This window comes from Thamnophis elegans, chromosome 5, assembly GCF_009769535.1.
Source record: "Thamnophis elegans isolate rThaEle1 chromosome 5, rThaEle1.pri, whole genome shotgun sequence".
Taxonomy (NCBI): domain Eukaryota; kingdom Metazoa; phylum Chordata; class Lepidosauria; order Squamata; family Colubridae; genus Thamnophis; species Thamnophis elegans.
The window spans coordinates 41,480,735-41,504,365 of NC_045545.1; the positions used below are offsets into that span (position 1 = coordinate 41,480,735).

Genomic DNA, 23,631 nt, shown 5'->3' on the forward strand with positions numbered 1-23,631 from the left:
TCAAAAGCCTGAATCAGCATCTGGCTTACAAGAGGTTCAAGATGCAATCCATCCATTCCATCCTGGATTGCGTGAGGAAAGGAGATCTATTGACCTCGATAGATCTGAAAGAGGCCTACCTGCATGTCCCCATCCATGCTTCCCACAGGAGGTTCCTGAGGTTCTGTTCCGAAGGGAAGTACTACCAGTACAAGGCTCTCCCCTTTGGGCTATCGTCAGAGCCCAGAACATTTACCAAGATCCTGGCGGTGGTAGCGGTAGCGGCCCATCTCCGCAACCATCCTGTCCGTCTTAGAATGTTATTTGGACGATATAATTAGTCATTCTGTCACACCAGAGCAGGCTCAACGCGATGTCATGCTGACCGTTCGGACGCTGCAACAACATAGCTTTTCTGTCAACATGGAGAAGAGCCAGTTCTGCCCATCCACTCGCATACAGCATCTGGGTGCAGTCATCAATTCCAACTCCTGCCAGGTATTCCTCTCCCCAGACCGCCTGACTAACCTGAAGAGCAGAGTGAAGCGCTGCCGTCAGTCCAGGTCGGTGCCGATCGTCCAGCTGTCCCAGCTCTTGGGGATCATGATATCCAGTCTGAAGGTGGTTCCCTGGGCCTGTCTGCATGCCAGGGAACTGAAATGGTTTCTCCTTCCAATGCAGAGAGCGAAAATCAGCAATTCCCACAGGTACGTACACCTCCCGCGGAAGGTGACCCGATCCTTGGCCTGGTGGAGGTCCAAGGCGATCGTGAAAGGCTGTCTGTTCAAAGAGCCAGAAAGGGTTGTTGTGACCACAGACGCCAGCCTTCTGGGGTGGGGCGCCCACTGTCAGGGTCAACTTGCCCAGTGCCAGTGGTCTCAGAGGGAGGCTGCCCACAGCATCAACTGGCTAGAACTGAGGGCAGCCCAACTCGCGCTTCGCCGATTTGCAGGGCTGATAGCGGGAAGTCATGTACTGTTAATGACAATGTCGCAACAAAAGCCCATATAAACAGGCAGGGAGGTACCCATTTACCCATGCTCGAGGCAGAGGCTCTGGGCAGGTGGGCGGAGTGACATCTGGCTTCTCTCAGAGCACATTGCATCTCCGGAACCAGCAACCGGGAGGCAGACTGGCTGAGCCGACAGCGCATCGATCACTCGGAGTGGCGTCTACATCTGGACCTGTTCCAGCAGATCGTGAGATTTGGCAAACCACAAGTATACCTCTTTGCCACACATTCCAACACACAACTGCCATGATTCTTCAGCTGTTACCAATCACCGTTGGCGGAAGGGACAAACGCACTAAGGTGTGAGTGGCCCCGGGAACTCTTATACGCATTCCCTCCTCTGCCCCTCATTCCTCAGGTAGTGGCCAAGATCCTGACCGAACAGGCAGAAGTTCTTCTGGTGGCACCATTCTGGCCCAGGAGGTCCTGGTACGCAGACCTTGTCAGTCTCCGTTCAGAGACCGTGGCGAATTCTTCAGGATCAAGTCTCCCTAAGCCAGGGCACCGTCAGTCATCCAGACCCCCAGTGGCTACAACTAGCCGTCTGGCACTTGAGGGGGACCTCCTGAGGAAACATCTCTGACAAGGTCATACGAACAATACAAGCGTCCAGGAGACCCTCCACTACCAGGATATATGATGCGACCTGGGCTGCCTTTTCATTGTGGTGCAAGGCTAGAGACATTGTTGATTTTTCTGCCTCAGTCCCTCAGACCCTGGACGTCCTTCAGGAGGGTCTGGATAAAGGTCTGGCACCCAGTACTCTCAGGCGTCAGGTCGCAGCACAATCGACCATTCTGGCCAGAGGCTCGTCTCGCTCTCTGAGCCAGCACCCTCAAATTGAGAGCTTTCTGAAGGGCGCAGCAAACATCAGTCCACCGACGGTCCACCGTTACCCATCCTGGGACCTCCCATTTGTCTTAAGGGCTCTGACGGGTCCTTCATTTGAGCCTCTGTGTACGTCTAGTCTGCGCCACCTAACCATCAAGACTGCCTTTCTGGTGGCTATCACTTCTGCACGCAGGGTGTCCAAACTGGCGGCTCTCTCAGTCAGGGAGGACTTGTGCGTGATCCCCCCCGACAGGGTTATATTGAGACTCGATCCTTCATTTACCCCTAAAATTAACTCTGTTCCATAGATCTCAAGAGATTATATTGCCTAACTTTTGTCCTAAACCTTCTCACCCTAGAGAGCGTGAATGGCATAAGTTTAGGTTAGGTTTAGGTTTATTGGCTTTGTATGCCGCCCACTCCCGAAGGACTCCGGGCGGCTCACAATAAACAGAGGAGGGAATAAATAAGACAATACAAACAAACAATTTTAAAATCCACAACAGTCACAATTAAGACGGGGCTGGGTGCTTTAACAGCTAGGACTTAGTAGCTTTATGGAAGGCCGGGAGGGTAGTAAGGGTCCGGATCTCCACGGGGAGCTCGTTCCAGAGGGCCGGAGCAGCAACAGAGAAGGCTCTCCCCCGGGGGGTTGCCAGCCAGCAATGGCTGGCAGATGGAACCCGGAGAAGGCCAAGCCTGTGCGATCGAATTGGTCTTTGGGAGGTAATTGGCAGGAGGCGGTCTCAGGTACCCAGGTCCGATGCCATGTAGGGCTTTATAAGTAACAACTAGCACCTTGAAGCGAGTCCGGAGACCAATGGGCAGCCAGTGCAGCTCGCGGAGGATAGGTGTGACGTGGGTGTACCTAGGTGCACCCACAATCGCTCGCACGGCTGCATTCTGGACTAGCTGAAGTCTTCAAACACTTTTCAAGGGCAGCCCCATGTAAAGCACATTATAGTAGTCCAGTCTTGAGGTCACAAGGGCGTGAGTGACTATCTGAAGTGCCTCCCAGTCCAGATAGGGTCGCAATTGGTGCACCAGGTGAACCTGGGCAAAGACCCCCCTGGTCACAGCCGATAACTGGTGATCTAAAGTCAGCTGTGGATCCAGGAGGACTCCCAAATTGCGAACCCTCTCTGAGGGGCGTATAATTTCACCCCCCAGACTGAGAGATGGAATAATTAGCCAATCTTTGGGAGGGAACATCAATAGCCATTCGGTCTTGTCAGGATTGAGTGCAAGCTTTTTCGTTCCCATCCAGACCCTGACAGCCTCCAGGCACTGGCCCATCACTTCTACTGCTTCACTGAGTTGGCACGGGGCGGACAGATACAATTGTGTATTGTCCGCGTATTGGTGGTATTTAATCCCGTGCCGCTGTATGATCTCACCCAGCGGCTTCATGTAGATGTTAAATAGGAGGGGGGACAGGACCGAGCCCTGCGGCACCCCATAATTGAGGGGCCTCGGGGTCGACCTCTGTCCTCCGACCAACACCGACTGCGACCTGTCCGAGAAGTAGGAGGATAACCACCAAAGAACAGTGCCTCCCACTCCCACCTCTCGTAACCGTCTCAGAAGGATACCATGGTCAATGGTATCGAAGGCCGCTGAGAGGTCCAGGAGCACTAGGATAGAGGACTGACCCCTATCCCTGGCTCGCCAGAGATCATCGATCAGCGCGACCAAAGCAGTTTCCGTGCTGTAGCCAGGCCTGAAACCAGACTGAAAGGGATCCAGATAATCGGTTTCATCCAAGGACCGTCGGAGTTGAGAGGCGACCACTTTCTCAACAACCTTCCCTACGAAGGGGAGGTTGGAGACCGGACGATAGTTGCTCGAAATGGCTGGGTCCAGAGACGGTTTCTTCAGGAGGGGTCTCACCACCTCATTCTTTAAGAGGAGCGGGAAGGATCCCTCCCGGAGAGAGGTGTTAATTATTGTCTGTATCCAGCCCCGTGTTACCTCCCTGCTGGTTGAAACCAGCCAGGAAGGGCACGGGTCCAGTATACAAGTGGAGGCGCTCACCGCTCCCATGGCCTTGTCCACTTCCTCAGGCATGACAAGTTGAAACTCAATCCATAAACTCCGCTCAAGACCTTCCCCCGGTACCTCGGCTGGTACCGTGCAATTGGAGTCCAGGTCTGTCCGAATCCGAGTGACTTTATCCGTTAAATACTGAACAAATTCCTCAGCTCTACCTTGCAAAGGTTCATCCCTGTCCCTCCCTTTCAGGAGGGAGCGGGTTATCCTAAACAAGACGGCTGGGTGCGATTCAGCGGACGCAATAAGAGCGGCAAAATGCGAACATTTCGTATTGCGATAAGATAGGCTCTGATATAGGCTCTCATCAGTGCTCGGTCTGACTCAGACTTATTGGCCCTCCAGTGGCACTCTAGACGTCTCTTTTGGCGCTTCATCTCCCGGAGTTCCTCGGTAAACGAAGGAGCTCTCCTGGACCCGCTACCTCGGAGAGGCCGCAAAGGCGCAATCCGGTTTAGAGCCCCCGTCACCGCTGCATTCCAGGCAGCGACTAAGGACTCGACCTGACTGTGGACGAGAGTGTCAGGTATCACTCCAAGCGCCGTCTGAAATCCCATGGGGTCCATCAGGCATCTGGGGTGGAATGACCTAAGCGGTTCTTCCTCCCTACAGTGGGGGATTGGTTTCCGAAAGTCAAGCCTCAGTAGGAAGTGATCAGACCATGCCAAGGGCAGGATCTTAATACCCCTCAATTCTAGATCACGCCTCCACTGCTCCGAGAGGAATACGAGGTCAAGTGTGTGACCCGCTGAATGAGTCGAACCCCGGATTACTTGCGTCAAGTCCATGGCTGTCATGGAAGCCATGAACTCCTGCACCCCATCAGAGCGTTCACCAAGCGTAGGCAGGTTGAAGTCCCCCAGCACCATAAGCCTGGGGAACTCTACCGCCAGCTCGGTAGTCAAGGAGCGAGGGGAGGGCTGTTGCAACGCTGTTGGGAGGTAGGTACGTTAACAGCAAGCCCACTTGACCCCCAAGGTCCAACTTCAACAAGGACTCACACCCGACAAGCTCTGGAGCAGGGATCCTAAGAGGAACTAATGACCTTCGGACAATGACGGCCACTCCCCCACCCCTTCTCTGAGGTTGCGGCTGGTGGAGCACCTGAAATCCCTCTGGGCACATTTCAGTGAGGGGGACCCCTCCCTCCGGGCCCAGCCAGGTTACAGTAATACATGCCAGGTCTGCCCCCTCGTCTACTATTAGTTCCCGGACGAGGGGAACTTTATGAACCACAGACCTGACATTTAGCAACAACAGCCTGAGACCAGGGCCCTGACAGTTCTCGCCATCTGGCCCTGGAGTGGAACTAACAGGGCCGGAAGGGGGGATCGCTGTGACGTAGCAGACCCTCCTTCCCCAGTAATGGCTAGCCCTGAAGTTCCCGTCGTACCTGCCCCTCCCCATAATGACCGTAATGCTCCGGCCCACCCCCGCAACCATAGACCCCATTTCCCCTCTCACGGCCTCCACTCCTTTCGGCAGGCGATTTGAATCAGTCATACTAGGATGGGAGGTAGGCCTGGGCCCCCCTACCACTTCTGCAATAGCATTCAGTGGAGGAGGTACCAGGTTATAATCCCAATCCTAACATACATACACAGCCACTCACCCAGACAGTCCCCACATAAGTCAATTAAAACACAAAAACTACAACAATAATGAGATTTTAAAAAGTGGGTACAGACATCAAACAGGCACACCATACACACCACATTCATTAAAATTCGCGGAGCACTGCACTAGTGTGATATAAAAGCGATGGTATAAAGGAAGAGGGAGAGCTGCTCCGCTCCTCTCCCTTCCTCTAGGTCCCAAAAAGACACCCAAGGCCAAAGGTCCAAAAGTCGGTATTGTGCAGGGTGATTGTAGATGGAGGGGGGCAAGGTGTAGACGCCCAATGTTAGCAAGCAGCAACTTTCCAGTCTCACACCCTCCAGATCAAGATGAAGATTAACACAATCACCTAGTTGGACGTGAGGTGTGCCGTCTGCATTTATGTAAAGAGGACTAAAGAATTCCGTCGTTCAGAGGCGTTCTTCATCTACTTCCTTCCTGGGTCTCTCGGCCGCAAGGTCTCATCTCATACCGTAGGTCGTTGGCTGCGCACTTGCATTAAGCTGGCGTATGAATATCAGGGCAATATGGCCCCGTGCAGGGTCACCGCACACTCTACTAGGAGCGCAGCAGCGTTAGCAGCCTGGGCGACCCAGGCATCTATTCTGGACATTTGCAGGGCGGCCACATGGGCTTCCCCCACCGCCTTTATAAAAAACTATAAAATAGACACCTTTGCCTCAGCCGAAGCCTCCTTCGGAAGAAGAATTCTGCAAAGAGTTGCTGAGACTCCAGAGACTCTGGCTCCTACCCACCCTGGGACACAATAGCTTGGGCATGTCCCACGCTTGGACTCTCCAAGCAGTGCACTGGAGAAAGACCGTTGGCTTACCTGAACGGTTGTTCTCAGGGCGCTGCGAAGAGAGTCCAATCCCATCCAGGGGTTTTTTCTTACAAACCGTGACTGTATTATTGACTGTGAACTTTTATCATACGATTGTCCTTTCGTTTTTTTTTTCATGAAGACTGTTTTATTTCGTTTTCATTTTCATTTTATACAATCACTTATATACTGTGCAATTAAGAAAACAGTAAACACAACTCATCTTATATTCCACCATAGAAAACCAACATAACACTTCAACCCTCCATACACCCTTTCTTCTCCCCCTCCAACTTTCATTTCTCCCGTCCAACATTCCCCTCTTCTACTTCCCCTCCCCCTCAAACATTCCTTTCTCCCCTTCCCTCCATCTCACCCTTCTTACATTCCCCTCTCACTCCCTCTCTACTCCTCCCTCTTCTTTCCCTCTACTCCTCACTTCGGTGTATTTCTACTATTCATTAATCTATTCGATTTGTATTTTATACTAAAATTGAAAGAAAAGAAAAAAAAAGAAAAGAAAAGGAAAAGAAAAAAAAAAGAAAAAGGAGCAACAGTATACAAGTGCGTTCTTATTGTTTTGGAAATTGAAACTATGTTTCCCCCCTCCCCCCCTCCCCCCTGTAAACCCCCCTCCCTACCCCCCTTCCGACTTCCCAGATCCCATACCCGGCATAGCTTTTTATCAAACACAGTCTAGAGTATATTAGAACCAAATAGGTTAAAAATTGAAAGATAAAAGAGAAAGGAAAAAAGAAAGGAATTAAAAAAAAAAGGGAAAAATCAATAAACTCTCTACATTGAGCTCAGCTTCCCATCATTATTAGAACTTAAACAATGTACATCATTCCTGATCTCAATTAATTAATTGCTTGCAGGATTTCAAACTATATTGAAACCAAATAAGTTAATCAAATAGAATTCTACTCTAGCTAGGGGCCTTATCTCTTTATCTAAATATCTGTCTATTTCCAAACCTTTAATTTGTCCCTTTTATACCTCTATGAAGCAATTTAAACACATCTCAAATTCTTCTCTCGGTTTCCTTTTCCAACTCTTCTCGTCCTGCCTCTACCCGTGTCCATATATATATTTTATTTTCATCCGTACTCCTCTCATATTTGCTCCGCCTTCCTGCAAACTCCCTGGGTATATCCTTTCAAACATTATATTCAAGTAACAGTTTATACAAAAATCAACTTACTTTCTGGCTCAAAATAAGCTCTAATTCAACCTTCACTACCCTCCCATCTACACCACACTTCCCAACTCCATTCAACCTGAACCATGATCCAGGAACACCACGATCTCCGCCCTCCTCACCCTAGAAAATAAATCATGAGCAATTTATATAAAAATTCAGAGTTATCCATCAAGTCTTTTTTAAGTCCCATACAATATATTTTCCGAGGAAATCAGCATTAGTTCTTTCAGCCTTAATGTCTCTTCATCGATATACAACTATACCATTTTATGCAAGACAGAAGTCACAGAGTATTGTTCAAGTTAAGAATTAAGCAAATGTTTTGGAAGCACGACTAAGTCCTTGTTCTCTGCTCTTCTGCCCTTCCGGAGGGGGAAAGCGATACCTCCTGCCTTGTAGTTGTGTGTTTTGTTGTTTCTCTTCTACTTCTCCTTGTCTTTCTCCAAGTCCAGGTGATTCAGGATGTCCCGCCTTTAGGATCTTATAATAAAAATCTCGGGCTTCCCAAACAGAGTTGAGACGATATTTTTGGTCATCAAATGTAACTATAATACCAAATGGCACATCCCATCTGTACTGTATCTGACAATTTCTGAGTTCTTTAGTTAGAAAAGCATAGTCTCTCCTGGCTCTTAACATTTGAGGTGGTATTTCTTTGAAAACGATCAAGTCCTGTCCATCAATTCGCAGCCTGTTATAAAACTCTTGTAATATCGCATTTCTGGATTCTCTTGTAGCAAAATATATAATTATATCTCTCGGAAGCTGTCTCTGTTTTGCCGCCCACGAATTATGGCGGTAAATTTTTTGGATCTGCCAATCAAAGTTGAGTCCCGGACTTCCCACCAAACGACTGAAAGCCTCAGAAAAAGTCTGTTTCAAATTCTCCTGTTCATTTTCACGCAATCCCCTAACTCTTATTGCAAGCGCCGTCTTTTTATAATTTGTCATAACAAGTTATTTTTCTGCATTTTTAACTTCCTGTTGCAACACTTCAATTTTAGATGTCAGGTTAGAATTAGCTTCCTCCAAGAGCTCCAGCTTATCTTCCATTCCAGGAATATAATCTGTCATTACATTTATGACTACCATCATATCCTCCTTTGTTTGAGCAATCTTGGCATCAAGCTTGTCCCATAAGTCCGAAATAAGTTGCTTCATTTCCTCTCTAAATTCTTTAAGAGTTTCAAAAAGAAATTCTTTCGTTAACAAATCTCCAGTAGAGGGCGTAGAAGGCAAGAGCTGTGGCTTTGTAGCAATTGCTTGGGATGTGTTGTTAAAAAAACGTCTCGGCTGCTTTGATTTCGGAGCCATTATAAAAAGGAAACAAACAGAGTCTTTGCTCACGTTGGTTTAAGATAAGGTACTTTCAATAAACTTTTGGCAATTGATAAAAAGAAGTCTTCAAGGAAACAGGGCTAATTAATTTGTGAGAAGTTATTCCCTTAATTCTGTGCCAGGAAGGTGGAAATATATCGTATAACAAATGCGGAAGCTATAAAATCGCCATTTTAAAAAACAATTAAACAAAGGAGTTTTTTATAAAATTGAAGCTGGTATTTTGAATAATAATTTTAAAAAAGGGTTCTCAGGAATGGTCGCTGCTCGGATTGATTTTAAATAACTTAGTTTCAAAAATTTGTCCTGAGGGGGGGGGTGTAACTTGCCTTGAGCTGAAAAAAAACAGCTGAGAAGATCTGGCCGGAGTGAATGACTCAGCTTTGTTGAACCTTCTTCTCCGTTCACAGCCAAAAAAAAAAAGCTGTGAACTACAAAGAGGATTCTAATGACTGAGTCCCTCCCTGCTTCTTTCTTGCCTGAAAAAAGAGATATCTATAGATCTTAAATAGATATACGAACCAGAACTCTGAGGGCAGCTCTGTTGAGCTACCGGCGACGGCAACCCCTCCCCCCGGAAGTCTGTCCTTTCGTTTTTAAACTGAACAAAGAGAGGCAAAGGGAGGCGTGGTCAAGAAAAACATTACTCAGTCCAAAGGCAGATAGGCTGTGTTAACCCACGCTTGGACTCTCCTCGCAGTGCCCTGAGAACAACCGTTCAGGTAAGCCAATGGTCTTTCTTTTCAGATAGTTATTGTCTAAAAATGATTGCACAAGTACACATAAAAATAGGGCTACTGAAGGATTCACAGAATTTTAAAAATGCAATTTAACAGTGTCGTTGATTGGAACATTATGGTGCTCTGAATACAGTAATAGATGAATGGATCACATAGCAAGAATATCAACCATTGTTCTAAATATAAATTTCTGGAAACTGATAGCCCTAAGTATATGCGGTTGCACCTAAAATCAAAGGTTTTAAGATAGAAACCTTTATTAAACAAGTTTTACTTTTTAAAAATCTTGTTTTGCTACTGAAAAATAAATAATTATATATTTAATAATTAATGAAAAGACAAGTTTACATTTATTTTCAGACCAAATAAATGATGTTTATGAATTTGGGGAAAATTTCAGAGTAGACAGCTATATTCCAGTTGTTAAATTGTAACTACTAGTCTCATTCCAGTTGGAATAATGAAACAATTAAAAACATTTATTGTGCATTAAGGTTGGCTATTAGCAAAAACATGTATGTATATTTGGAAAGATTATGTTCTTGGAGATACAGGCTATAAGAGAATGCATCAGAAGGTATGTATTCAGGTTAGTATTTAAGCAAATTAATTTGAAAGTAAGTATAATCTTGAAGAACAAATTAAATTCAACAATTCAATGCAATTTTATTTAACATAGATATTCCGTTTCCTCTTTTAGAATGTAAGTTAGTTGTACAAGGAGCTGTTCCACATTAATATATAATTCATAGAGTTGGGCTATGAAACTGGTCAAAAATTATCCAATGATAAAAACCATTTTTGTTCCTTAAATTTTCCTGAGTTTTATCTCCTTCAGTGGTATTGAACCGTTGCTATTTGTTGCAAGATTATGGGAACTGTAGTTTAGTATAATCTGTACTGCAACAGATAGAAAACTAGTCAAGTAATTATCTAGTCAATGGAAATAGAAATCACCTGTTCCAATGTCGCAAATGGCACACAGTTTGCACTGCAGTTATATAGTCCTCCATATTTTCTTCACAGGGATGCATGAAAAGATTTTGAAAAAGGTACTTTGTGAAAAGGGTGCAGAAAAATGGAGAGAAGATTAAAATCAACAATATGAATGAAATTAAGCAAGTGGCTCAGATAATATTTCACTGTCTTCAGAGTGCAATTCTTCAGGGCTTGATTCTGTCTCTAGTTTGAGGAGAAAAGTACTTTCAGTTAAAAAAACCCACAATTTAGTCTTGAATCTATTACTGAAGCATTGAACTAATTTTAAGCATGTATGTATATGCATACCTATATATACATATGAACATGGTTTAGCTCAGATCACAAGATTGGTGCTGTAGAAATTAAATAATCAAATGACTGGGGACTAGTTTATTTTGCAATAAAGTTACATCATAGAGATATGATTTTATCCATTTTGGGTTGTCAGCTGGTATTTCCTTACACAGGTTTTATATACACAAATACACACACAAAAGCATATATAAAAATATTGGTGTTTATATTTTTATTGTTTGATTAATCTAAGCAGTTTCTGAATTTAGCTGTAAATTATGTGTAAAATACTTTTCTGATTCTGCACCAACAGAGAATTTACAATACGGTAAATTGTATATACAATTCTGTATATATGTTTCTTGTAGGCTTTTGGCTATGACTGCAAAAAGCATACCTGTAAAAGAGGTTTTTCCTTTATCCAAACAATCTGCTGGGATATTGACTATATTGGTAGCCAGTATATCAGCCTGTACAGCGTCCATATTCAAGTACAAATTTTCAGCATCTTGCTGAGAAAAGAAAAATGTTCATTTTAATTTGAAAACATGGAGATCACGAATGACTCTTGTTTCTGCCTGTCACAAAACCATTCAAACTAAATTCTTGACACACTTCCTAACTTGAATCCCATGATGATTGTTTATAGCACAAATTACTGGAAACAAAGGGCAAGTTCATACAAGTGCATCAATTGATTTCACTTTGATACATGGGCAAGCATATGAAACATTTTCAATGGAAAGTTAACATAGGTCTTACTATAATTATTATGCTGCAGTTTAATTAGACATGAACATGCATATGTAAATCAGATTAATGTCCTGGTCCTTAAATTGGGGGTTTGATGGCCTGTCTTTTGATCACATTGGATATGCCAACTGTGACTAATGAAGTAGGACAAAAATCTGTTTTTCATGTGCCCACTCAGTCTCTTGTCACCTTTCAATTATATTCCACACACCAGAAGAATACTGAGAAATAAAGTAATGTAAATCGCTTAGCCAATTCTGCAATCATTACTGGCTTTTGTTTTAAGTCCAATTAAATCTATCTTTATGGCTACTGGGAACTACAACATCTGAGGAGCAAAATATTTCCACTTTTGGTCTTGGAAATGGCAGATTTCAGTAATCTTCTCTAGATAATTAACTTGTCCTTTGATCTCAATCTATGACATGCTATGTATTGTATTCATGCATAATTGGTAGTAATCCAAAAGGTCTTGTCTCTGGATTCTCAACATTCTATAGGGAATTTTTTCCAAATGATTATAAAATGACAAGGCTTACATAATAGGGCACAATTATGCACAGGCATTATGATCTACAGGTTTACAGATGTGTCCTTTATCCTTTTAAACAGTCAGTTCCCTTTGAAAATGTTGTTAATCTAAAAACCAGTGCATAATTTAATCTCCCCCATTAGTGAATTATTTTGAAATAGAGAAGAATCTTTTTGAAGACTTTTGAAAGGGAAAATAAACAAATTATATCATAATACAGGGTGTACCAAAATTGCTAATATGGTTAATGAATCTGTATGGCAAGAATTCTGTGAATGAGAAAATTCACCCATGAGCAACCCAGTATTGCAAAATTGACAAAATATTGGAGCAAGGATATGTCAGAAAATAATGACATTACAAACAAATGGACAATAAAGTCATATAGTCATGAGATCTGCCTAAAGCAAATGAGAGAAATCACTATTTCTGCCTGTCTCTCCCAGTGTTTTTAAGTTTCCACCAATTTTGGTCAATGGACTTTTGGCCATTTTTTCCCTAGCCTTAAGACTGAACTACCCGTGTTGTTTATCCAATAACCAAGGCTGAGCAGCATTGGTTTACGCCTTTCTAGGTTCAAGTTCTTACCTTTCTATAAATCTAGGAACTACTACTGTGGGGCAATCATGCAAAACAAAATCGGAATTGAACAGATTTAGGGACTGTTTAAAAATATCTAGCAAGGAGCGGAGAATAAATAATGTTTATATTTAACTCCTGAATGTCATTTGGAAAGATGGGAATAGAAAGTTAGGAAAAACTCATTTTTTGCTTTAATGAAATGTCCTTTTCAATATTGTCAGTTACATTTCTCTGAATGTACATCCCTCTGTAATGTAGACATTAAATATTACTATATTTATTAATAGTAGAATAATTAATTTTATAAATTAAGCTATTTTCACTGTACCAATATAAACAACAAAAACATTTTTAGATAAATTAGTGTAATTATTTTAAAGTTATATATACTATCTAAATTTTATTAAATGCTGATATTCTGATTATTTTTGTGTGGTGGTGGTAGTATGTGTTTAGTCTGTTTCCCCTCTGTGAGATACAGTATTTAACAGCTATTAAAATATGTTTTTAAAATACTTGTTGATTTTAATACTTAATCTTGCCCTTAAAATATAAAACTTGGTACTTAAAATTGAAAATCCATCAGGCAAGCCCAAGGACTGGAAACACATACCATGAATAGCTCGAATAATTTTTCTCCCATGGCCCTCTGAACGTAGTTCTCAATCACTATAGACATCTGTACAAAATACTACAAGGAAATATCAGTCCAACTATAGGAAAAAGCAGCACAATTTTGCAAACATTTGAAACATTTACAAAGTATTTTCCAAATCACCTCCCTGCTTGAAGTGATAAAATAGCTGTGTCATCTGGAAAGGTAACTGGTTTTCTGTATCGCTATGTGTATCTACTGGCAACTTTGAGTCTGTTGCTGAGTGTGCTTATGCAGGTAAGCAGTGGCAGGATTTGAAACACTAGCAACTACTCCAAGGAAAAAGTGCTTTAAAAAACCCTCTTGTAATTCTTTACTTTGGGGAAGAGTCAGGGTGACAATGGAGTTGAGCATTTACTGGCTGGATGTCCTTCCTCACACCACACCAGAGATGGGTTGTCCCGGTTCAGCATAGATTGGGTAAACCAGTAGTGGCAGCGGCAGGAGGCTCCGCCCACCTACCTGGATGCTTCTGCGCATGGGCAGAAGTGTTGTGCGCACTCGTATGAGTGAACTGGTGGTAAAAATAATGGAAACCCACCACTGCACCACACGTTTGCAGCAGATATTTTTTCTTTGTGCCCTAGCAGAGAAACATCTGTCACTATCTAGGACAGAACTCTCAACTTTCTGAGTAGGTTGAGAGTTCAATCCTAGGTAGTGGCAGATGTTTCCAAGGATGTTTTGCTTGTACTAAATCATTGTTGAAGTAATCCTTTCAAATTATTTTCTCAGTTAAAACAGAACGCTATGTAGGAATTCTTAGGCAGGTTTAGTTGGTATTTTGTTTTTCTCTTCCTGTGCTTGTGCTAGAGTGGAGGAAGATGAAGGGAACTTTACTATCACTAGCAGTTTTAAAACAAAAACTATAGGAATATCATTCTGCCAGTTTTACTTAAATACGGAAGCAATCCCTTTTCTACACAAACATGTTCCCTCCTTGTCTATCTTGTACTTCAGCCATAGCTTGATCTTGCTTCTATTGAATTCAACTACCATAATCCCAATTGCATATACAAACTCTTAATTTCAATTACAGAAGTGGCAAGAATAGGCTGCAACCAGTTAACCCCCTAATTCCAAATGGTACTTGCCTCTAATGTGATGCTAGCTTGTCTTTGACCATTGGTGTGGTCCTTGTTGCCCATGGCACACATAAGGCCATGTACCACATTCAAGAATATCAACTCCTCCGCCACTTCTCTAGACTCCTTCGCCAGAATTCTGGGAGGGAAATATTGAATAATTTACAACTAAAATACTAACACAGACCGGTTTTGTAAGGTCTGAATGTATGGCTGGTGTTTCAGTTCAACACTGAAGTAATTTTCATGAAGTAATAGTTCAAATGGTACAGGCTACACATGGCCTATCCCCAGGACTCATTTTTGCTGTGCTCAGAACAAGTAAGACTGAAATGTGTTTTTTTCCGCTCTTTCTTTTTGAATGGATGATTAAAGAGCAAAGGGCTGCTTGTACAAAAGTTTCTAGTTTCTACAAAATCTATTTTGCCCCTTAAATCTACAGAAATCTCACAGAACACTAAATAAATAAATACACCAGGTTTACAATAGCATTTTATAAATGGAAAGATGCAAAGATTTAAATATATCCATCCCATTAAACAGTATTTGCTTCTTTTCCCTTTCCCTTTGTAATTGTGATAAAAGTCTTAGTTATAAAGCATTATCAAGCAGGAATACATGTAAAATGTTTGTCAAAACAACTACTTTTTTCTTTAAAAGGTATCTGAAAGTTGTCTATATCATACTTGTTCTGGTTTATGCTTGGACCTGGTGGTTCCTTCTACCTCTTCTGCTGGAGGAGGAATGATTTCAAATGTTTAGACAGCTAGTTGCAGTAACTAAAAATTTCTTACCCAATGGTTTTGGCTGCTGCAGCTTGCTGAACATATGCTGGCAAGGATTCCATCAGGCGCAAAGAGCCTGCTTCTGAAGAGGCGATATAAAATAGAAATCAAATACGGTACCTCGTAGCTTTCCCAATATTTTGTTTTGGATTTGAGTAGGAGCCAAGTAGAACATTCTTAATCAGATTTCCCAAGAAAAAACATTTCCAAATTCTCCAGCTTTTAAGCAGCAATATTTGACTGGTATAGCTATTTTTCATTTCAGTAGTAAAGGGTAGGAACTTAGATTTTTTTTGACTTTCAGTAATTTTGGTTTATATTTTCCTTTGAATAACACAGTCCTGTCCCCAGCATTTCCTAGCATATGCAACTACAATCAATGGTGAAGTTTTATAATGGGATCTACCCAGTGGTGAGTTCCGGATCCCTTTCTAACCGGTACGGTTGGAACGGGTCCACACGGATGCGTGCAGCACACGTGCACACACATCGTACCTGCCTGCAACGCCTCCACAAGCCTCCGTGACGCTCCAGCTGCTCGGCAGTGTTGTGCAGATGCCATACGCGCCATGCATGAAAGTGCCAAAGGCTTAAAGGACAGGTAAGGAGCTCGGGCGGGCGGGTGCGCCCTCCAGATCACTGTATCGGAATGGTACCCAGTGCTCCGGGCAGACACCCGTACTGGGGTGTACTGCCTGCAACCCACCATTGGATCTACCTCCTCAAAACCAGAGGCTTAAGTTTCTGAAAACTTGGAATCTGATGGACCAATGGTAAAAGGTATGGGTTTAGTTAGATAACATATATTACATGTTGCTTCCTCTGATACCAAAACTTTTCCCTCTTCTCATGCAAATACAGATATAACTGCAGGTGGTCCTCAACTTATGAGGGCAAAACCTGAGCCCAAAATTTATCTTGCTAAGTGAGAAATTTGTTAGTAAAATTTGCCCCATTTTATGATCTTTCTTGCCACAGTTAAGTGAATCACTGCAGACTAGTAACAGGGTTGTTAAGTGAATCTGGTTTCCCCATTGACTTTGCTTGTCAGGAGCTCACAAAAGCTGATCACCTGACTCCAGGATACTGCAACCATCATAATAAATATGAGACAGTTGTAACCAAGCATCTGAATTTTGATCACATGACCATGGGGATGCTGCAATGGTTCTAAGTGTGAAAAATGGTCACAAGTAACTTTTTTCAGTGCCATTATAACTTTGGTCACTAAATGAACAGAGGATCAACCTTATAAAAGTAGGACCCATCTTCCATACAGACAAGTTCAAATACCACTGTTCCACAATATTACCTTCTAGGATTCTTGCTTGCATCTTGGCTGTCTCCTGCCTTGATGGCTTTAGTAATGCAACTAAGCCTTTTAGCAGAGCTGGTCGCACATCATGGGCTATAAGGTCCTTAATCAGTTGGATAGCTACAAGAAGGAAGGTATCCAAATTCCTATTTTGCCAAAAGCTAGTTTTAATTAGATAGTATCTCTTATACATGGGTGTCAAACTTGCAGTGTCACGTTGCCATCATATGATGTTTTGCAACGTTTTTTACCTTTGCAGAGCTGGGATGGCTATGGCCTACACATGACACATCCACCCCTGTTCTTATACAATATAGCCTGTTTTCCCCATAGACTCTGGGGGAAGGGAACAGAATCCATTATCCCATTTAATTCTGGTTCTCTATGATCTGATTTCATTAAAAAGGGTCTGCTATTAGGGACACTGTCATATATGAAATATGCATGGGAACATTAGATATTATAATGGCCTATAATGATGGAGAAGTTATAGAATACTAAAAACACACCATTTGAATTCAGTTCTTGGAAACCACTTCCATGTAATTTGCATATCAGCCTTACAAATGTAGATTGCTATTTCTCCCAGTGTGGCTTTTTAAAAAAAAAACCTGTGAAGTAATATTTTAGCTCCATGATAGCAAATCTATGGCACAGGTGCCAGAGAGGTGGCACACAGAGCCCTCTCTGTGGGCACACACACTGTTGCCAGCTGCTCTTCTGGTTTCCAGTGTGTGCATGCATGCTGGCCAGCTGATCTTTGTGCACGCCGGAACGCCAGAAACCAGAAGCGCCAGAAACCAGAAAGCCACCTGGCTAGTATGCATGCACGAGCCAGCCACCTAGTTTTTGGGTTTTACGGCATGCGCATGTGTGCCAGCCAGCTGGTCTTTGAGCGCACTGGAGCACCAGAAAACCCAAAGACCAGGAGCACTGGTCAGCAGGTCTTTGGATTTCCGGTGCTCCCGCGTGCATGCATGCATGCATGCACACACATTCTGGTTTGCCAAAAAGATTCACCATCACTGTTTTAGCTAATAACTGAGGAGGTAGCCTTCCATGACTTCCAAAGTCATCTAGGGTTGACTTTGCAAGATCAGCCAAGAATAATTATGTACTTTGAATGTCATGTCATTAAACTGCAAATCTGTTTTCAGGGAGCGGGAAATAGAGCAACCAACTGATCAGTGCAAAGTTATTCCCCAAAATAGCATAATTAGTACTTGTCAATCAGCCATTACTCATACCCTGGGTAAAACAATTATGATGCAATTTATCTTTAGATATTCTATCTTATCTCTTAAAGAGAACTAGGTCCTTTTAAAACAAACTCATTAAAAACTGTTATAGATTATTTTTGTTTTGTTTAATGGAAGTGTCTATTAAAAATGAAAGTTATATGCAGTCTAAAATTGATCTTAATAGGAAGATCATTCAGCCATGATCATTCAGCCATGGATTTCCACCCAATAATTGGACATGCCCTTACGGTGGCTTTTGTGTTCTGATCCCTTTATGAGAGAAATCATAACTGTCTTTTAAAAAAATAAAATTAAGGGGGAAAGTCTAAAATAATAATATCGAGCTGCACAACTAGGTAATACAATCCCTTTCATTTTAAAATGTAAATCAAAACAGTGGATGAAAACTGAAAATATAAAAGAATCAAGGAAATCTATTTGTAGTAAAATAAATAATGAATTTATATAAGTTATTACCTCAGATAGGGTTGTATTCTAACCCCAGTGTTTTTTAATTTGTATGTCAATGATTTACCAGGGTTTCCATTTTATTTTATTATTTTATTTTATTGATAAGGTTGCAAGAATAATCAATCAATAAACTACTATTACATTATTATCCAGATCCAGAGGAAGAGTATACAGCACTCATAGAGGATGCATCCCCTTTTATACCCTGATGATATATCTCAGCTTTTAGATCAATATAGGGTAGGACTAATGGAAAATGTGGAAAGGTAAGGAAATATACATAAGAGATTTTTATAAAATCTCTTAATGTAGAATAAACAAGAGGTAAAACTCCAATTAACCAATGAAATATTGTGGCTCTTATAGATTCAAATAAACACATACTTATGTAGTTAAAAGAGAATTATGTAGTTTACAACTGCCCATTAACACATTTTCAGAAATTGATACTAAATTGACCTCCAAAATGTATGTGTAAATACAGGAAGTAGATACAGGTAATCATTTCCTAAGTTTGAAAGAATCTTGAGAAATTAGCGGGGAAAACATCTGGATAACGAATGACAAGTGCTGCAAAATTCTGGGGAATTTCTGACAGCTTCTATGCAGGAATTATATTGGAAGATTTTGCAATATCGTAATTATGCAACAAAATGTTGGAGGGCTTATAGAGAAAAGAGAACAATCTTCCATTATTGGTGAATATATGCTCTAGATATGTTTTTGTAAGTTGAAGAAATTAGATACTCTTGTTTCTATAGGATTCAGAGGGATTGTATTTGTTTTATAAAAGATAGTATTACTCTCTCAACTCACTGGATATGTGGAAATAATATGATCAGTAACAAGATAATTTTGATAGTGAACTTGTAAAATGTCATAAAAACTTTAAGAAATTTATTTAAATAATTAAAATTTAAAAATAGTGATTAGTAACATACACATATTTATTTTCCTATGAAAGCAGTCATTTTGCTTATTTCCTATTAATCTTAGAGATATCTTGGCTTTGTCACCCATTCAGTAAAACTAGACAAAAAGAATCTATGCACACATGGATTGACAAGGTTAACTATTATGATGGGTGGTATAGGCAAAATATCTGAAATGATTCAGGTAAGGAAAATGTGATGGTTACTTGTGAGACTTCATATTGCATGTAACATTGCTTTACACACACAATCTTAATTTTCAAGTCAGTTCCCTTCTCATCACCCCCGCTTTAGAAATGTTAAAATTACTCACTATTTCATTTAAACTATGATTTTCAATTTTCAGTAAATGTATTTTACTTAACATAACATTTGAAGAGACAAAAAAAGCCATTTTACCTTCATACTGTACCTCGAAATTCAGAGAGCGAAGCACACTCAGCACAGAATCAACAATGCTTGGATGGGCTTTTCCCACAATTGACTGGCAAATTAAAGAAGAAATAGGGGAGCATTATTTCCCAAATTGGATTCTGTAAAATAATATATCCATCTTAGACTGCTCAATTTTTTTAATCTTATTTAATTATTTTTCACATTTTTGAACTGCCCATATGCCTCAGAGAGGGACTGCATGTGCCCAATTAATTTGGAAAATACACGTCAGAAGCATATAAATATTTAGATTTAGCATGTTCCAATAGATACCACTTTGACCAACAAAGCTGAATTCCTTTCTGCCACAGATTACCTATTTACCTTGAACAATTCTGAACTTGCTTTTAGTGTTAATTTTATTTATTTGATTTGATTTCTCATTTGTGAGTCTGGGCAGCATAAAAAATGCCACAACATAACATAACAACCATTATCACGAAGCCAAAAAATAAAACAACCATGCAAGCAACACAAAAGGCTAAAATAATTAAAAAACATGTAATACAATCGTGAGATGACACAAGGTAAACTTCAAGGCAAACAAAACAGTAATGGTATCATATATATTTTTATGCTGATTTTTCTATTTTAAATGTGTTTTTTATACCTATGTATTCTTTTTTACCACCTATTGTACATCACCATGTGTCACTTTTCATGAAATGGAAGGGCTATATAAATTTGATTAATAAATACATAATAAATATTCAAATCATATGTAAATGTATAATGGCAAATGGATGCCACTCACTGAAGTTACCTTTGCAGGCACATATATCATTAAAAGCATGCATATTAAGTACTTTAAAAATTAAGCACATTAAAGAAATATGCCTGAGAAATAAATACCTCTGGCAAAGAACTCTTAAGTAGGTATTAAAGCACAGCATAAATTTCAGGAATTATGCACAATGGCCTGGTTTTAAAATATTTCACATGTCCAATAGAACAATAAAGTCAAATTTTCCCAGATATGGAGTACCCTCATAATATTGCAAGTTGCCAGAAGGCACAGTTACATTTTATCTTTATTAAAGTTATGTCATTCTTCAGATGAAAAATAGTAGCTGGCTGCAGAACGTCTAGTGGTTATTATTTGAATAGTTATTTGAATCCATTATTTCTTAAAATTAATTTTAGTAAGGATGTGAAAAGCAAATCTTGGTTGAGGAGCTAACTTCCTGGCATTAGTTCTGTTAATTGTCATGTTTTTGCTGAATAAGATACTGAGATGGCATTTAGCAAAAGAATTTTATTGTCATCTCTGTTTCAAATAATATAATTATTTTTCACTAGCAAATCACATTAGTCAATCCCTGTTCTACAAATCAAGCATGTATTGCTCTGACAAGTCAGTGACCCTAATTATTTTTATTAGACAAAATTAGTTTCAGGTATGAAAACCAATTCCATTCAATTTTGGGTTTCAGAGAGGAAGATTTATTCAGGTAGTATGGCATAAATAAATAGTTGTACAAAGATGTAAAGATGAACATTTATTATAGCAGACTTTCAGACCCATTTTATTGGAAATATACATTATTTCCCTCAGTTGATAGGCAGGTCATAGATGGGCATGTATGTGTTTGGGTGTGTATATTCACACAAAACATATGCACCCCAAAAGAAAGAATGAGATAGTGAAAAACATCAAGGTCAGAAGGAATTACAATATAATACAGCCTATGAGAATTGTGCAAAAGCCTAAATGTACAAGCTTACATGTCCTCGACTTACAACAATTCGTTTAGTGGCCATTCAAAGTTACAACAGCACTGAAAAAAGTGACTTATGACCATTTTACACACTTACAACCTTTGCAGCCTTCCCACGGTCATGTGATTACCTTTTACAACCCGGGCAACTGGCATATATTCATGAAGGTTACAATGTTCCAAGGTCATGACTTTCTGAAAAGTCAGTGGCAAAGCTAGATTCACTTAACAGTGTTACTAACTTAACAACTGCAGCCATTCACTTTACAACTGTGGCAAGAAAGGTTGTAAAATGGGATAAAACTTACTTAACAACTGTTTTACTTAGCAACAGAAGTCTTGGTCATAAGCCGAGGACTATCCGTAGGCAACACTGCTAACCAGACACCATAGGAGTTAGGCTTAAACAAAGGGCATATCCAGGTTGGGGTGTGGTGTCAAAGAACTCAACATGATGGCCACTGTCATGCAGTTCTGGCCACCAATTGGATGTTTTTGACTGCCCTACATATGTTCCAACATTACAGCTTGCATTTTTGTATTGTATTTTCTTTCTGAGATTAGCCCCCACTCCTTCCATGATTACCAATTTATTGACATTTTAGACATCAGGGGAAACAAATTCTGTTTTACTGAAATTTATTATGCTAGTTCCCCACTAGAGCCTTGGGCAGCACCCATCTCTTTAGTTGCTGGTGACCATGATGCTGGCCTGACTAAAAAAAATGGAGAGAGAAGGAAAAAAGGAGAGGAGAGAAAAAGGTCTGTGACTGAAGAGAAAGGCTGGGAAGCAAAGTTAAGTGAATGTGCAAAGCAGTTGCCGGTTCCTGGTTGAGAAGAAAGATCTATGGCTGACTTCCCTGGAAGAAGGAAATAGGGAGAAGATATCAACACTCAAGACGGAATGGAAGGGATTAACATCGCTGGTGAAGCCCTGGTCCCTGGAGAATAACTGGGAGAGGACTCTGATTAGAGATTGTTCCCCCAGTAGAAAAGTGGTTGGTGTTTGGCTGAGGAGATCCAGGAGAAAAGTCAACGGTGCTGAGAATATTACAGTAAATCTAACCAGTTCCTCTTGGTAAACCCAGAAATGAGGGAGGGAGATGAGTACATCAGGGACAAAGCAGGAGAGCTAGCCGGAGATAATTTCTAGAGGAAGACTTAGGAACAAGCCTGAGATCCAATTACGTTTATATACACCTCTTATAAATAACTGCTTTAAACAGCCTCACTATAAATACTAAAAAAATAAAGCATAAAAGTCTCCAGTGTTTTGTCTCACTTCCCATCCTCACATTGCAAAATACACCTCCAGTTTTTTTAAAAAAAGAACCCTGAAACACTGTGACAATGCTAAAATGAAAACTGATTCTAAAATTAGATAATTAGATACCGGTAATAGAAATGTCATGGTCCAAGCATGTACAGTGTAAGTCACAATGCAGCTAAAAAAAGCTTTATATTTCATTCTCAGTTATGAGCGTATGTCTTGACAGTTACACGTTATTACTATTGGTCATTGAATTTGCAAATCTATCAATTTATTTATTTAAAGGAAATAAAATTCTATACAATCCATAAAACTGAGGTTGCATACAAACACTTTCATGCTTTATACCACTTTCCATTTATTTGGCTGACCTGTATTATCCTGAGTGTTTGTAGTGACAGCTGCTGGGCTTTGGGAGAAGTGCACTTTAAAAGAGCAATCAGCCCTTTGTACACCTGATTTTGATATTTGGGGTTGCCATGTCCTAATGTATCCAGAAGAATCTGCACCTGCTCTTGTGTTTCTTCTGATTTGGAAGTGGCGAAAAATTCAGCAATTGATCGCACACCTGCATAGGAAAAAGCTTTCTGAACAAGTAGGTTAAGAAAAATCTGCCAATAATGAGTTTCTTTGAACTCATCAACAATATCAATTAACCAATAAAACCCTCTGGTAAATAATATTGACTATGAGAAATATTGTGGGCAAGGATTCCCTCCATATAGGAACTGATGAATATCAAGCAAACTTCAACTAAAACAAGGCAGTGTCAATATCCCAATACACTAGATCTATCAAAAATGGTTAGATATAGTAAAATTTTAGACATTCAAGGACATTTGAAAACAAACCAGGAATTAAAGGAGCAAAATATAAATATAGACTGGTGGTCATACCTTCAACTACAATTGAGATACAAAAAAGATGTAAAAGAATATGTAATATACACAGAATTACAACAAATAGATAAAATTTTAATTGGCCCGGAA

General features: G+C 40.7%; 1 protein-coding gene across 4 annotated transcripts in view; it reads right to left on the minus strand.

Annotated features, from left to right (window-relative positions):
- Positions 1-9,920: 9,920 nt before the first annotated feature.
- Positions 9,921-23,631, minus strand: part of ARMH1 (armadillo like helical domain containing 1) — a 35,488-nt gene continuing 21,777 nt past the window's right edge. For 3 of the 4 annotated variants that reach the window (XM_032218794.1, XM_032218792.1, XM_032218791.1), the window contains exons 5-12: positions 23,014-23,210; positions 19,619-19,703; positions 16,573-16,695; positions 15,270-15,342; positions 14,485-14,614; positions 13,349-13,426; positions 11,266-11,380; positions 9,921-10,775 (exon numbers count right to left, since the gene is read on the minus strand). In XM_032218794.1, the coding sequence (XP_032074685.1) occupies positions 10,708-10,775; positions 11,266-11,380; positions 13,349-13,426; positions 14,485-14,614; positions 15,270-15,342; positions 16,573-16,695; positions 19,619-19,703; positions 23,014-23,210 (869 nt within the window). In that variant the 3' untranslated portion in view covers positions 9,921-10,707. The remainder of the gene's footprint in view (positions 10,776-11,265; positions 11,381-13,348; positions 13,427-14,484; positions 14,615-15,269; positions 15,343-16,572; positions 16,696-19,618; positions 19,704-23,013; positions 23,211-23,631) is intronic. The other variant, XM_032218793.1, reaches the window with a different exon arrangement.